The 16,497-nt window shown below is 37.9% G+C and overlaps 1 protein-coding gene across 1 annotated transcript; it reads left to right on the top strand.

Moving 5' to 3' along the window:
* The first annotated feature begins 846 nt into the window (after positions 1-846).
* Positions 847-15,763, top strand: LOC139442162 (microtubule-associated protein 1 light chain 3 gamma-like). Its single transcript, XM_071222957.1, has 4 exons — positions 847-1,015; positions 11,031-11,086; positions 12,532-12,638; positions 13,834-15,763. The coding sequence occupies exons 1-4, from the start codon at positions 961-963 to the stop codon at positions 14,012-14,014; spliced, it is 399 nt and encodes a 132-aa protein (XP_071079058.1). The 5' UTR covers positions 847-960; the 3' UTR covers positions 14,015-15,763.
* The last annotated feature ends 734 nt before the right edge of the window (positions 15,764-16,497 follow it).

The following is a 16,497-nucleotide window of genomic DNA, read 5'->3' as shown; positions in this document are numbered from 1 at the left end:
CAAGCATGGGTTGCTGAAGACCTATTCAACCCTGGATCTTCAAGGGTGAAATCGCGATGTTTTGCATCCATGCCTATTCTCAGACTAATAATGTCTCATACATGAAAAAAGTTATATCCGAAATGAATCCGGAAACAATTATCTTACCCTACTCCAATATAAAAAAAGACAACAAATAGACAGATGTAAGTTGGAGGTTTGAGTACTAAAACGTCTCCAACTGCTAAACGCTAAAATGAAAACGTGTTTACAAATTGACCAAGCATACAAGCACAAATACAGAGACAATGTCTAACGCGAGTCCTGAATTTTGATCAAGATTGATAAACATGTCGTAATTAAAGCTAGCTATACGTTTGAACGATGCCTCGTTATTATAATCGAATAGATAATTAAAAACATTAATACTTGATCACTAAGACTTTCTAACGAGACAAGTTCATCACATTTGAAATTTGATCAGCGACGTCATATGCTATCTGACAATGCTCATGTGTTTAATATTCAATTAAATGAGCAAGCACTGTGATACTGACATGCCAAAACATTCGCAACTATTCAAAATAAATCTTTCTGAATGTCACTGAACTTGATGAGGCAAATATTCTAAAATCATTATTTTTGTTATTTCCGATCTGCAAATGTGTTTATTGCGTGGTTAAACTAATGTTCAAATCAACATAAAACATTATATCCAGTTAATTCAATGATAAAAATGTTTTCAAACAGTTAAAATATTACTTGGTGTATTGATTAAGTCACAAAACTTCCCCAGTATATTTTTAGTGGATGTCACGAATGTACACTCATGAGAATAACGTCCCTTAGTCGTCCAATCAGCACGGGGAATGTGACGTCAGAAGTGATTCTTGCATCAAAACATCTGACTCTGAGTTGGCTGACGGAACAAGTTCAGGACCATTTATTTCAGTTGTCATTAAGTTAGATTAAGTTGCAACAATGCCTACACCTCCAGAATCAGTTGGGAGGACTTTTAAACAACGGAAAAGCTTCGGTAAGTTCAAATATCCTCAGAGTGACCTAGCACCTGTTTACAACTTGGGTCCCACTGTCAAGGCTGTTGACAGCTCAATGCCACGAAAGATGTGATTTTTTTCACCCTATTTGGTCCTTTGTAAACTCTTATCAGGCTCGATTGAAACAAAATGACAGTTAAATTATACTTAATTATATAAAGTTGTCTTTCTGTATTGTTTATATTACTTAAAAACCCACCATGTCACTGACTGTAGGTTTAATCTAAATTACTTTGTAAACTATATCTCGTGATCTAGATAATTTTCCCATCATAGATCTAGATCTATTTAAGAATGTATGAAATAAATGTTATAAAATCAAATGTTTTCACTTTTCCAGTGTTGAGCAATATGTGTACGTCGCAGAGATTGATACATTAAATATCAATTTCTTTATAATGTTAGTAATAAATCTACATAGTTTGGATCACATTTTTTATTTTTTTTATTTTTTACTGTAGTGTATAACCCAGTGAGCATGGTGAGATGACATTGATTTTGTTATTTGTATCGTCTGTATGTCCGCCTCCATGGTTGGTTCAAGTTACGTCTTGGTCCAGACATTGTACACTCGCTGAAATTGAAACATTTAATGCCTTTAACATGTTTAAGATTAGAATACAAGATTAAGATACAAGTTATTGTAACATTAAATTACATGAAGTAAGACGAGTTCTATGGATGAACAACTTCTTTATTACAATTAGTGCGACGTTTCGGTGTAGATTCTAACACCTTTATCAAGCAATATCATCTATTGCTTGATAAAGGTGTTAGAATCTACACCGAAACGTCGCACTAATTGTAATAAAGAAGTTGTTCATCCATAGAACTCGTCTTACTTCATCACCCCAACTTCTAAATGCCACTGAAAGAAATTAAATTACATTGTAAAGAAAATTTGTTTTGTCCAAAAATTAATTTTATTTATTTTAAACTTGTGAAGGGTGCAAGTCTCAAATTAATTAGTTAAAGCTGCTGTATATGAATTATGATACATACGCACATACCCTATCATTTGGCTCAACAAAGATGTATGATAAATAGTATGACCATGAGTGATTTGTCCTACTTTCTCTTAGATTAGCTATGTCAGTTAGCATGCTGTGCGTATTTAGTCTCCTGCCCAATTAGTCTGAGTTGTTAGCATTGGTTAGATTCCCCATTATCTTGATGTCTAGGCTATTGTATGAGACCATGGTGGTCATGCATAAAGTAAGAACAGTGACCTCATGACGAACTTGGCACTGACCCTACCAAAGACCCCTATCTGCGTGTAGACGGAATTATGTTCACAATGAAAGATTGATAGTGTGAATGACTGACAGCTTGTCAATATCTGCTTACCTGATCAAAGTTCCACAAACAAGACCAGATATAACAAGACATACATGACACATTGTCTGATATGGATACCACCAACAGTTTACGCATATACAGGTCATGAAATCATGATGTGGTTGTAACTGATTTTACACAATGATAATAATTATACAGAGCTCCAGATAACATTTTGAGCAATTGAGTTTTTACTTTAATGTTTCTATTCTATTTGGGTTATTACTTTTTTCATTGGGTAACCAATATTTTTTCACTCATCTATTCATCACTCTCTTGGTTTTTTTTTCTCCAAAAATTAGTAAACATTTTGAGATTTAATTAAAAAAGGAAATAATGTTTTAGATGTACATAACGATTTTAGATATTGGCTTTGCAGAGCTCCAGATAACATTTTGAGCAATTGAGTTTTTACTTGAAGGTTTCTATTCTATTTGGGTTATTACTTTTTCATTGGGTAACCAATATTTTTTCACTCATCTATTCATCACTCTCTTGGGGTTTTTTTTCCAAAAATTAGTAAACATTTTGAGATTTAATTAAAAAGGAATTAATGTTTTAGATGTACATAACGATTTTAGATATTGGCTTGACTCAGAAAGTAAATTAGCTCTGTTGTACGCATGTTGAAAAAGCTTCATTGGTATTTACTCTCACTGTTTTCAAACAATTGAGTTTTTAATATAATGCATGCGTTTCTGTACGCAAGTTAATTGAAAGTAATTGGGTTTTGAATAGTTTTGGGGGGGTATTTTAAATAAGCAGCTTATCTGTAGCTCTGATGATAATGATAACACTGATGATTATACTTGAATCATGTTAGTGTTAGACACACAATAAACTGATAAAGCCAAAAGTGGAAAAATCTTGATCTGGAAAGCATGCTCGAGGAATGTCCCATTTTTATGCATATATCAACAGATCATTTCATGAAGGAACAGACATACATGTTTTTGTAACATCCTGGCACTTACAAGTATCGATTGATTTGGATTAGCTATTTGTTTATGTAGTGATAAGCAAAGAACTGATTTAACTGAGTCACAGTGGGTTAGATCTGGGTAATGTGATAATATGATATGTCTTGTTGAATAAGCAGGATTTGTAAATCAATACATGCTTGAAAACCACTTGAATTGAAATATGGTCTTGTAAAAGCCTTGAAAATGCATAATATCCATTGAAAAGCCATTTAATATTACTAACCAATCCCCATCTCAAGTAAGTTACCTCAGAATAAATATATTTTTCCAAGGACCTGTTGAAATCTGTTCAAAACCTCAAAGCAAACAATTTGTAACTGCCACTTTTAGTCCATGACCATAATAACCCTAATAAATATCTCTCTTTCAGTGATCCAGTAAGGTATGTTAAGAGTTGAATATGCAGAAATCTGTTACATTTAACGGGAGGACTAGAACATGCAGAAGTGTACCATGTTTACATATCCAATTGCCCTTCGTCATATAGCTGGAATGTTGCTGAGTGAGGCGTTAAACAAAAAAAAAAAACATATATATATTCATTCAGTGGAAGATGCATTGAAAAGGCACTACATCTTGCATATTGTTACTTTAACACCAAAATTGAAATAATGAAAAATCAATGACTGAATTAACTACTGCATTGTACCATATTTTTTGTGTTGAATACAATACTACCATTTCGAGATTCATTATTTTTTAAGAAAAAAAGCTGTTCCATCGCTTCAAGTAAAATCTCTGCAGTGAGGATGGAAGAAATATTTACAAAATGCCAATGCAACGATACATTTTGAGGTATAAGGTTACTAGATAGTAGGTTACTAGGTCTGTAAAAGAACTAATGACATTGGTCCTGTCTAATCACTGCTATGGAACATATTGTCAATAATTTGCATAATAACGAAGGCATATGGTATTCTACACAACGACTAGGTAGTGGCACTGGCAGGTACATTATCATCATTGATTATAAGACAAAGTGATGTGATCCCTAGCCTGAGTGAGCAAACACATTGTGTTTCCCATAACCATTGTCTGATACAAAATGTCATGAATGAATGAATGAATGTTGACACCCATCTCCCCATGGGCAAGCAGCTGGTGTATGTGATGATGACGATGAGCCACATGGTGTACATCATACATCATCAGGGAGTCAGGACAGGTGTGACACACTTAACCACTCTGGTCACATTCAGATTAGAAAATGTATGACCTGATGATGTTCACTGTCAGTGTCCCATTACATATCACAACATATTTACAGGATTTATACTGGAGCAAGTCCAACACTTCTCAGTTATAATCTTGAGTCCAAGTTTACCACCCGGGTACCCACCACGCTATCACCGACCCTACCTGGATACCCGCTATATGTCTCAAGACTTGGGTGTAAAAAAGTCCGATTGGGAGTAGTTTGACCGTAGCCCTGGTAAAATGTATTTAGTTACACGTATAAAACGATCTGGTCATGCATACACTGAAGTCGACTGAAGTTTTATCTTTATTCAAACCTGTAAAGGTCAGAAGGAGTGGGTGCATAGACAGAAAGAAATGCGAACAATACTGATTTGTAGTGTAACCATAGAGTTTTAGATATTATTTTTGTCAATAAACAATATATCACGTGAGTAACCACGGGTCCGGGTAGTCCTACTAAGTACCCACCCAACCCGAGTTCCCGAGTTACCCGTTCCAGCCCTAGTTACTTGATCTAGCATTGTCTAGTGGTAGTGTCTGTTTACTGTTTTGAAAAACATCATTTTATTCATTTAATAATCTTGGTAATTAAGTATTAGATTTTGTCACTTCTGATAATGACTTTTTATCAAGATTATCCATGTATGTTAACATTATGAAAAGTTTAACTTTGTGTTAAAGATTATTGAACTTGCATGTGCATGCATGTGTGTGTGTCAGACACAGGGGACTGACTCCTAGCCGACCAGGCCTTGTATTATTCCCTTAATGCTGGGTGCCGGTCAGGGTAACAACAAGTACTGTCTTTTGGTATGATGCGTCTGGTGATCGTACCACCAAACTTTCTGTCCACTAGACCACGGAGGCGGTCTGTGAGAATATTAAGCGGGAACATCATCAGTGATGGTGCTGTGTACCTTTCAAATATAATTGTTATGACCTTTTGTAGATTGATGAATGTTGAGCAATGTACGGTATGTACACATGTATGTCATTATCAGACAGGCAGGTGTCCGGCGCATGCTTACACTATTTGGTGGGAATGTTGGAGTGTTCCTGATTATGAATATTTGGATATTTTATTTTTTATTTTTTATTTTGGAAAATGATGGTTCAAGTTTCACAAATACGTAGTGTTTACATGGGTCGATTAGGAGATCAACAGATTGACCAAGGCTCCATTTTAGGCAAAAGCACTGAAGTGAGGTTTAATCAAATATGTTAATTTTTAAGCAGGCTTATCATACTTGTCAAATGTTGTACAGTACCGGTATATGTTCGTTAGCAGCAGGCATCAATAGATAAGCAGGGGTGCTGCAATTCGCTGTGCAGAGTTGCAGTCCTTGGGCACTATTGATGTAAAGTACTGTGCACCTTATAGTTTTAGAATTTGAGGGGCGGTCTGGTAGCCTAGTGGTTAAAGTGTTCGCTTGTCACACTGAAGACCCGGGTTCGATTCCCGACATGGGTACAATGTGTGAAGCCTATTTCTGGTGTCACCCGCCGTGATATTGCAGGAATACTGCTAAAAGCGGTGTGAAACCATATTCACTCACTCACTTTAGCATTCAATGGCGGCCTTTTGACATTGTCTTGTCAGTGAGAGGAGGGCTTGGAAAGTGTGTATCTTATCTGACCATTGCTGACATTGAACTACATCAGCATAGACCATGGACCTGTTTATGATTAGATTACGTTGTCGGTGATAAAGTTTGCCCTTGACAATGAAATCGGATCATTGTCATCCTCATGATGTTGATTAACTTGTAGCTTCAGATCAGATGGGTCAATAAGCATGTGATATGTCACATCAGTTGATACTGGATCATTAGAATATTACATTGTATTGATTCTGCGTGTGCATGATATGTAATGTAATAAATGTTTTTCTAAGATGGCATGAAGTTTATGAAGCTGTTTATTTACTAGAAATTAACATCAAGTCCTCAACATGCTCAAACTAACTGGTGTCAACCCTGACATCTCTTAGTTATCTTTTCTTTTGCCCCGAGCTTATAAAATATTTCAACAAATAAAACAAGAAACTAATAATTGGTCTACCATGCTTATCTTAATTTACTTGGTTTGGATTTAGGATGTTTCCTGTAAACTAGATCAAGGTATGTGCTTGTGATAGTCTTTTCAACAAAGGTACACTCAAATTATGTTAAAATGTTGGAAGATTATTTTTATTTGAACAGCAATTTTTGCACTTTCTTTTAAATTGGGGTTAGTTCATCTGTAAATATATGTGTCAGTTTGACCTTGACCATGTTTACAATGTCATGTGGTGTTCTGCCGAGGCAGCTTCAGGCCCCTGCCTCGCGGTATTCCTGCATTTCTTGATTGGCACATAATATTTTTGGCTCAGTGGGACATGAGGTGCTTTTCATGTCGAAAAACATGTCAAAAATATTTTACATCACCTGGACAGCTGTTTATATTATTGAATGTTAACGCCCTGATTTGCGTTGCCTTATGTGTCTCACTTTACTATCAGCGCCTTTCATTTGTGTAAAGGCACAAATGGTCTAATCAGAATCAATCTTACAAATTTTTGCAAATAAAGAAGTCATAAGGACATGCAATGGACGTTTTTTAATTGGTTCTTTTCAATACCTAATAAACCATGACTAAACAGCAAAATCCGAGAGCAGAGAATCTGATAAGGTTCAGAGATAGATCAATTTTAAATTTCTTTTCATTGTCAACACAGCCTACCGGTAAACTGCCTTCCGATAATGCCAAAGATTTTTCTGCTTCAAATGACCAAGGTGTCTCAAAATTGCTGACAACAAGTAATATTAACGAAACACATTTTGTGTATCGCTAACATTACTAGTGGACGGTGATCCTGCATCAATAACCTGCATAACGGGTTTGAAGTTTTAATATGATCTCTCAGAGAGTGGCTCCATAACTTTTGAAAATGACTCCAACGGGTCCCTGTCCCCACTTGTTCAGCTTCTAGGCAGAACACTGGACATCAGCTATTCAGTTATCAGACCTCGAGATAAGCTGCGTGTTTGCATAGAATACCCGTTAAATAAACTGAAAAACGCAGACAAATCAAATCCTAGCATATCAAATACGCAGCAAAAACTATAAATACACTATTGAAACAATAATTATGCAAATATTACAAATATTAGATAAAATGATTGTGTATCAGCCGATCGCGAAATTCACCTATTGACAGTTACATTGGGAAAAACCTTGTGCGACAATCATACTGATCGATGCCAATTGAAAAGCACTTCACGCCTAGTCAATGTACATGTTGTATCTTAAACAGTCGCTGATTGGCGATTTTTAAAAAAAAAACGCCTTTCTTACAATGCTAGGTTTTGCAAACAAAAATGGCTTCCCAGAGAGGGAGCCGCAAGCAGACGCAGATAGGCAGACTACTATTCACATAGTTTTAAATGATTAACAGGGAATGTTATGAAACAGGTTTTAATTTAAAATACCCAAATGTGAAGAAACAAGTGAGTAAATAAATTTTGAATACCCTCTAAAAACTGTGGATACGCAATTAAAACAAAACCCCTGAGTAAAATACCCAGGTAACCAAAGGCTTATCTAAACCTCTGCAGTCGTTGAAATGTTTACTTTGTCATTTCTCCTAGCTGGAAACTGAGTTTCTTGAGGTTAATATAGTGCATAGTAAGCACAAAGGTTCTTTCCAATCACTGGGCGGTCGGGTAGCCTAGTGGTTAAAGTGTTTGCTCGACATGCCGAAAACCCGGGTTCGATTCCCAACATGGGTACAATGTGTTAAGCCCATTTCTGGTGTCCTCTTATGTGATATACTCACTCACTCACTCCATACTCACTCACTCACTCACTCACTCACTCACTCACTCTTTCCAATCACCAATTATTGGTTTGCATGCACTGATCACACATGGCTAGCTGCCTCAAAGCTCATTATGTCACCGTCACGGTACACCCCAATTTCTCACCGACATAGATATGATTGAATGTCCGAGAGTCACATTGATGACACTAACAGTCCAGTTGTGACATGTATCATCTATTTCTGCACGGTTGGATAAAGTTGAAATGCTGAAAGTAATGTATTTACAGTCAATATGAGAATAACAAAGGCAGGAAAAACAACCTCAGTGCCGTACAATATAGTCAGGAAGTAGCGCCAGATGTTAGTGATCACTGACAATAGAATATTGATAGTGTTGTATATGGTATTGTGTATAGTATTCTGATAATAGCTTGTGACTTTTGTTGGATATCTTAACCAAATATGGAATCTACACATGATATATGTTGTTGTCAGTCTGTTAGTAGTAATTGAAGCACTCCATGGGGGTTCTGGTTAAAGCATTCGCTCGTCATGCCGAAGACCCGGGTTCGATTCCCCACATGTTTACAATGTGTGAAGCCCATTTCTGGTGTCCCCCGCATAAAACCATACACACTCACTTACTCACTCACTCTGGTTTAGAATGGGTCCCCTGCAATCTATTTTTGTTGTAAGAGACCAAATGGATTGTGTGGTCAGGCTTAGTGACTTGTCTGATTGTGTCTTCGTACCCAAGGGTGATGATCCTTGCTCACATCAATCACTGGATTGTCTGGTTCAGACCTTACTGTTTACAGGCTGCTGTCATTTAGCTTGAATACTGCAGAGTGGAGCATTGAGCAACAAACAAGTGATGGGGCTGATTCTAATTGGGTCCCAACAGTTTATATTCTGTTTTCATATCAACATTGGGGTGGTCAGTTAGCCTTTTGGTTAAAGCTTTAGCTCGTCACGCCGAAGACCCGGGTTTGATACAGTGTGTGAAGCCCATTTCTGGTGTCCCCCGCCGTGATATTGCCGGAATATTGCTAAAAGTGTCATAAAACCACACTCACTCCACTCCACTCCACTCCACTCCACTCCACTCATATACAGTGTGATACGTCCTGACTTATCAGTATGCACCAAACAGTATGACTGGAGTAGTGTGTGCTGATTAATGTCTCCTTTCATATTTATCATGTTTATAAGCATGGTGAAAAGGTTAAAAATATTGATGATAAGGTCATTTAATAATTAAAATGTCCTGTCAGTACACATTGTGATTAATTTATGTCCCTCATGGCTGTCTCTCGTGATCTCATGTGACCTACCATAATTGCTGTATTAAGAACCTTGTGGCTAAATTCCAGACCAATCTGTAAGTAATCTAAGTGCTCCCATGTAAGACCTAACATTAACATGACCCTCCATCGTTTCTTGTGTGATACACATACTTACAGAATACAGTAGTATTGAAGGGGTATTTAATTGCCTAGTATTAAACTGTTACCAAAAACGTTTTTTTTTATCAACGTTTATTCACTACTGCTCGATTGCTGGAAACAAATTGAACTCATTGTGTATAGTTTTAACAAGTGCTCCCTTTTGTCAGTTATATAGTGAGTGAGTGAGTATGGTTTAACGCCGCTTTTAGCAATATTCCAGGAATATCACGGCGGGGGACACCAGAAATGGGCTTCACACATTGTACCCATGTCGGGAATCAAACCCGGGTCTTCAGCGTGACGAGCGAACGCTTTAACCACTAGGCTACCCGACTGCCCGTCAGTTATATAAACTGCCAGGGCTTTTCTGGGGTTAGGTGAGGTCGGGTAGCAGAATACTAGTCATGCTGACACTCCTGCCCCCTGCCTGGTCTACTTTCTGCCCTTGTCGAGGCAGGATCAGGGATGTTCTGTAAGGGACGTTGTGTCAGGGACCTTGTGTAAGGGACGTTGTGTCAGGGAAGTTGTGTCAGGCACGTTGTGTCAGGGACGTTGTGTCAGGGACCTTGTGTAAGGGACGTTGTGTCAGGGACGTTGTGTAAGGGACGTTGTGTCAGGGACGTTGTGTAATGGACGCTGTGGGGAAATGTAAGTGCATCGGGACTGCATGCTCTACTGACTGATGATGTATCATTTCCAACAGCACTGTAGATAGGATGAACTACCTGGAAGACATGAGTGATAAGTTAACATTAGCCATGTTTCTGTGGGAAGAGGCTTTTAGTGAAGAGTGAGCCTAATTGAAAGGTTGAGTCCCTGTTCAGCTTCAGATTAATCTACTAACTGTTGTGGTGCTTGATGCCAGCATTTGTCAACATGCACCCATCGTTTATTAAGATAATGAATGTTTCAGTAAACATTGTGGGCAATTATAAACATTATTACGTGACCATTTGACAGAAACTAATGAATTTAAGAAAACAGTGTCTGATTTCCCAGCTTGCCCTGAACTAAGTGTTTAGGAATGTGAGGTCCCGACTTTCATCATATTGAGAAGTGCGCTTGTGTGCTGTTGACATGATGGTCATAAATAGCTTTGGCTCAGGTTGATAAACAACTCTGTGCCATGGTATATGTGACCTGTCTAATGTTATTCCATAGCCGTAATACATTTTCTGATGTATATATATCATGTTCTACACTGGTGTGTTTCACTTTGCAGCAACCAGGAAGGAAGAGGTGGAAGGGATCCGACTCAAGTTCCCCACCAAGATACCTGTGAGTTGCCTGGCAATACTAACTCATCACCATGTTAGCAGCATCTAGGGTCATCACAATATGTGTGAATGTCTGCGTAAATGCATTTCGCTTATGTCCATATGCAATAACATTTTGAGGTCATTATATGCAAACTCTGGCAAATGATGATGAAATTGTTTGATTAGAATGCAGGTCCTTAAGACCAGTGTCATCTATTGGTGTTTATGACAGATATGTCCCAAGTAGATATTGGAGTGGTAAGGTCGGTGTCAGCTATTGGTGTTATGACAGATATGTCCTAAGTAGATATTGGAGAGGTCAGTGTCAGCTATTGGTGTTATGACAGATATGTCCCATGTAGATATTGGAGAGGTAAGGTCAGTGTCAGCTATTGGTGTTTATGACAGATATGTCCCAAGTAGATATTGGAGAGGTCAGTGTCAGCTATTGGTGTTATGACAGATATGTCCCAAGTAGATATTGGAGAGGTAAGGTCAGTGTCAGCTATTGGTGTTTATGACAGATATGTCCCAAGTAGATATTGGAGAGGTAAGGTCAGTGTCAGCTATTGGTGTTTGTGACAGATATGTCTCCAGTAGATATTGGAGAGGTCAGTGTCAGCTATTGGTATTTATGACAGATATGTCTCCAGTAGATATTGGAGTGGGTAGGTCGGTGTCAGCTACTGGTGTTATGACAGATATGTCCCAAGTAGATATTGGAGTGGTAAGGTCAGTGTCAGCTACTGGTGTTATGACAGATATGTCTCAGGTAGATATTGGAGTGGTAAGGTCGGTGTCAGCTATTTGTGTTTGTGACAGATATGTCTCCATTAGATATTGGAGTGGTAAGGTCGGTGTCAGCTACTGGTGTTATGACAGATATGTCTCCAGTAGATATCGGAGTGGTTAGGTCGGTGTCAGCTACTGGTGTTATGACAGATATGTCTCCAGTAGATATCGGAGTGGTTAGGTCGGTGTCAGCTACTGGTGTTATGACAGATATGTCTCCAGTAGATATCGGAGTGGTTAGGTCGGTGTCAGCTACTGGTGTTATGACAGATATGTCTCAAGTAGGTATTGGAGAGGTAAGGTCGGTGTCACCTACTGGTGTTATGACAGATATGTCTCCAGTAGGTATTGGAGTGGTAAGGTCGGTGTCATCTATTGGTGTTTATAACAGGGGTGTATCTACTGCAGGTGATTGTGGAGGGGTAAGGTCGGTGTCATCTATTGGTGTTTATAACAGGGGTGTATCTACTGCAGGATATCGTGGAGAGGTAAGGTCGGTGTCAGCTATTGGTGTTTATGAGAGGGGTGTATCTACTGCAGGTGATTGTATAGAGGTAAGGTCGGTGTCAGCTATTGGTGTTTATGAGAGGGGTGTATCTACTGCAGGTGATTGTATAGAGGTAAGGTCGGTGTCAGCTAATGGTGTTTATGACAGGGATGTATCTACTGCAGGTGATCGTGGAGAGGTACCACAAGGAGAACCAGCTGCCCGTGCTGGACAAGACCAAGTTCCTCGTACCACAGGAGCTCACCATGTCACAGTTTGTCACCATCATCAGGTAGGTTGACGTTAGTACTCTCTGTGCTGTTTATGGCTAACATGCCTGAAGTATTCCTGTGAATGAAGACCTTATGTTTTTGTTTATTTTCCACACATATGTATCATACACACATCCAGTTTGGGAGTTAAGAGTATTTAGAGAAAATGCACCCTGCAATGATCAGTAAAATAATTCCTATTTTCACTTGAGGTGAAATCTTGGCTGGTTGAGAGAGAAAGATCAAGTTTAGTCAAAATATCAATGTACTTACCTGTAAACTTAAGGTTGAATGTTGTATAAGGTTTGTGTGAATTTGTGGTAATGTATGGTAATCATTTATTGCTGTATTGACCCATATTATAATCACAGTGATAGATGAAGCCTACATTTATGAAGGAAAATATCAGCTTGTGGTACATCTTTGCTATTGCATGTCATACACCATTTGAAAGGTCCAATCCTACTACTTATACACATGATACATATGATAGTTATTTTTATAATTGATTTAAAACTTATTAAGTTTGTTTTTAATAACTCTGTAAGCTGACACATATATCCTCGCCAGGGGTATTTTCGTAGTTGTAACATTCGTTTTTATTGAATAGAAATTGGTTTCTAATGACGCTTTTTTGCCGTAATCTGCTATAAGGATCGTGATTGGTCGAATTCAAGCATGTGACCTAAGACAGCTAATCAAATTAAATCAGTGGTAACTTGTTTGACTTACATGATACGATCGCACGAAAAGATGGAAATCATTACAATTTTATTATCCTTCATTGTTAGTTATTTCGCGATGGACCATTTTAGCTGCTTAAAATTTGTCTGAAATTCCATCTTTGATTTGGTTTTGGTTTGTCATGGTCATGTTAGTTTAATATAGAATTTTAGTGGTAAGTGTGTTTTGATTCTTTTGAGCTGTTGTGGGATAGCCTAGAGTTTAGTGTATATGCATGTTACTTTGTAGGACCTATGTTCAAGTCTATTCATACTTGTGAAGCCCTTGTCCCCTGCCTTGGACCTGCTGCAGCAGTGTATCTCCGGTCACTCAATATTTAACATGGGTACAATGTGTGAAGCCCTTTTCTGGTGTACCCCGCCGTGATATTGCTGGAATATTGCTAAAAGCGTTGTAAAATCATACTCACTCACTCACTCACTCACTCACTCACTCACTCACTCAATATTTAAAAATGTTTCTTGTCTTCAGGAACAGGATGTCCTTGAACGCAAACCAAGCATTTTATCTGATCATCAACAACAAAAGCATTTCCAGCATGTCATCCACAATGGCAGAGATCTACCGCGACGAAAAGGACGAAGATGGTTTCCTCTACATGACTTACGCCTCCCAGGAAATGTTTGGGGGGACATTGAAAACAGGGAGATAACTCTTCACACAACAGGGAGATAACTCTTGACTAAAATCATAAGTGCTGGAAATTGTGAGGAACAAACAGGTTTCACGTTACAAAGTCTGCAGTGGAAACAAAACTGTATAGCCTATCAGCTGTAGACTTTCTGTGATAGAGGTCTTTCTGATAGTGAAACTGTTGTATTATCTGACTCTCTCTCTTCCATATTTGTTATCACATGGTCGTATTTCAGTGCAGTGCCTCTATTCCCGTATTGATCTCATCATTCAATGACCAACATCATCTTCTGTTCTGTCTGTTTTGTGAGATGTTTTACGTGTATGTACATAGGACCAGGTTTAAGGCAATAGAAGCACATGTTATCTATGTAGATAAGATCTGCACCATTAGCAACTGCACATGTTGTAGACTTTGAAAATGCATGAAGTGCTATTACTGATAAATGTTAATGTACTTAGAACTTCGAGTCAGCTGTTACTCTTAATACAAGTCGGTCTAAAGTTTCTGTTTCAGAGTGCTGAATAACAGCACTTAAGTTAAGATATCAATGTGCTCTATTCATCACCTCAAGTTGAGCCAAGACGTCTCCTAGTTGTATTTAGGAATACATGGGCAAGAAAAGGGACCAAAATGTCGTTTTTCAATTATTTGTGTTTGTTTGGAAGCTTGAAATAATTATGGGAAGTGTTGCAAAAATATAAAAAAATGTATGTGTATAATTTAATGTAGAAATCTTTGCAATAATTTATGAATGTGATGTTTTGGGTAGCTGTCTGGGGCCTTGTGACTTAAGTGCCTGTATCGCTGTAGATGCAGTCATTATGCTATAGTAATACACTACTGAACTGATGTCAGGATTTATGTAGGAGTTCAATCTCAGCGCTCTTCGCAGGCAAATTGGGGAATAATCATTATTTTGTCAAAAATTAGGACTTTTTTAACTCATTTTCAGAGGTATAATTCAATGCAGTTATAATAACACTAAGCATCAAATCCTCTTCCACTTTATGGGTCCCGTTATCTTGGTGAAATACCTCTACACAGTCATAACATTAGTTATAACAATAATAACAGGAATTGGGTAGTTTATCATTTCATTTTGGTATTGACATTTGCCACAGACTTTGGTCCGAATACGCAATATGTATTCACCAGTCTCATGAAACCAAAGCTCTTTACCCTACTTCATCTGTCCTGAGTCCAACACCTGCGCCATAATTATGTAGCTTGTATGAGAACAGTTAAGTGAGTTACCTCCCTTTGCAAACAGTTTTACCAGGACGTGTGGATGTGGATTGTGAGGGACTAGCCACATGATGCTGGTGTCAGGGATGGTTATATTTGTATATACACCAGGAAATCCAGGGTTGGATAAATGGGATGAAGTATCGATCTTTAGTTTCTTCTTGTATTCATGTGTATTTTGACAAACAACCCACTGTATTCCTAAAGGGGAGTTTATATTTTCATTATTGCTGTGGTAGAAAATGTGATATTGGAGTTCCTTGATGAAAGATCCAGTGGTATAAAAAGGCCTATTGCATATTTTGTGAGGAGGTTAAGTTGATCTGAATTGCCTTGTTACTGAACAATGTATGCGTGCATGGCAAGTGTTTTTGCTATTCCGTGGGTTGGGGTTAATGTTTGTATTGGTTATTTCACATTCAAGAGGAGTTACCAGTAAGTGATTGTTTGGTTTAATCTATACTCTGAAGTACATAATTTATTGTCAAGCTCAAAAGATTCCCAATGTATACTTCTAAAGCAAAGCAATCTCATTAAAATCAGATCTTAGTTCTCGCTACCGCTTAACAAAGATCTGAGGACATCCCATTACAGGTCACGTCAGACCGCCCTTGCGCGAACTTTAACCGACCAATGGAATGACCAATCAGAAGGAAGCTTTCTTGTGCTTTACGGCACTAATTTCAAATCGGCGACTACGCTTCAAAACATATTTTGACAAATTCTCAATAAAAAATTGAAGCCTGAACAAAAGAACATTCTGGAATGGCTAATAGATGTTCTAGATTGTATGGATTCAGTCGTTAAACCTGTAACTATCGTTCGGAGTTAATGTTTTCGAGGTTGCATGATTAGAAATCTCATTCCGACTGTCACTTTCACAATCTGGTAAGCGATGCTCTGATCGGTCAGATGAAAGGTCGTTCTGACGTGACCCGTAGGGGGATGCCCTCAGATCTTTGTTTAGCGGTAGCAAGAACTAAGATCTGATTTTAATGAGACTGAAAGCAAAGTTAAGGACCACCCGATTCTGTCATATGAATAATGTTAATCCGATACAACAATGGAAATGAACTATTACCATAGTTAATCTGTTATCGCACAACAGATAAACTATAGTAATATGAAAGAATTGAGTGGGGCTTAACATTTTTTTAGTAGTATATCTAAGTATGTGGACATCATTGAAGTTATATTTTTTCTAGTGTCCATTGGGTAGAGTTCGATGACTTTGTTTGTCTTGTGTTGAAGCA

This window comes from Haliotis cracherodii, unplaced genomic scaffold (assembly GCF_022045235.1).
Source record: "Haliotis cracherodii isolate W230 unplaced genomic scaffold, xgHalCrac1.p SCAF_5, whole genome shotgun sequence".
Classification (NCBI taxonomy): Eukaryota; Metazoa; Mollusca; class Gastropoda; order Lepetellida; family Haliotidae; genus Haliotis; species Haliotis cracherodii.
This window is presented reverse-complemented; position numbering and strand designations above follow the sequence as displayed.

Excerpts from the sequence above, each read along its gene's own strand:
- LOC139442162 (XM_071222957.1), top strand. The coding sequence starts at position 961 with ATGCCTACACCTCCAGAATCAGTTGGGAGGACTTTTAAACAACGGAAA. Across the intron at positions 1,016-11,030 it reads TAAACAACGGAAAAGCTTCG|CAACCAGGAAGGAAGAGGTG; the intron begins GTAAGTTCAAAT and ends TTCACTTTGCAG. Across the intron at positions 11,087-12,531 it reads AGTTCCCCACCAAGATACCT|GTGATCGTGGAGAGGTACCA; the intron begins GTGAGTTGCCTG and ends TATCTACTGCAG.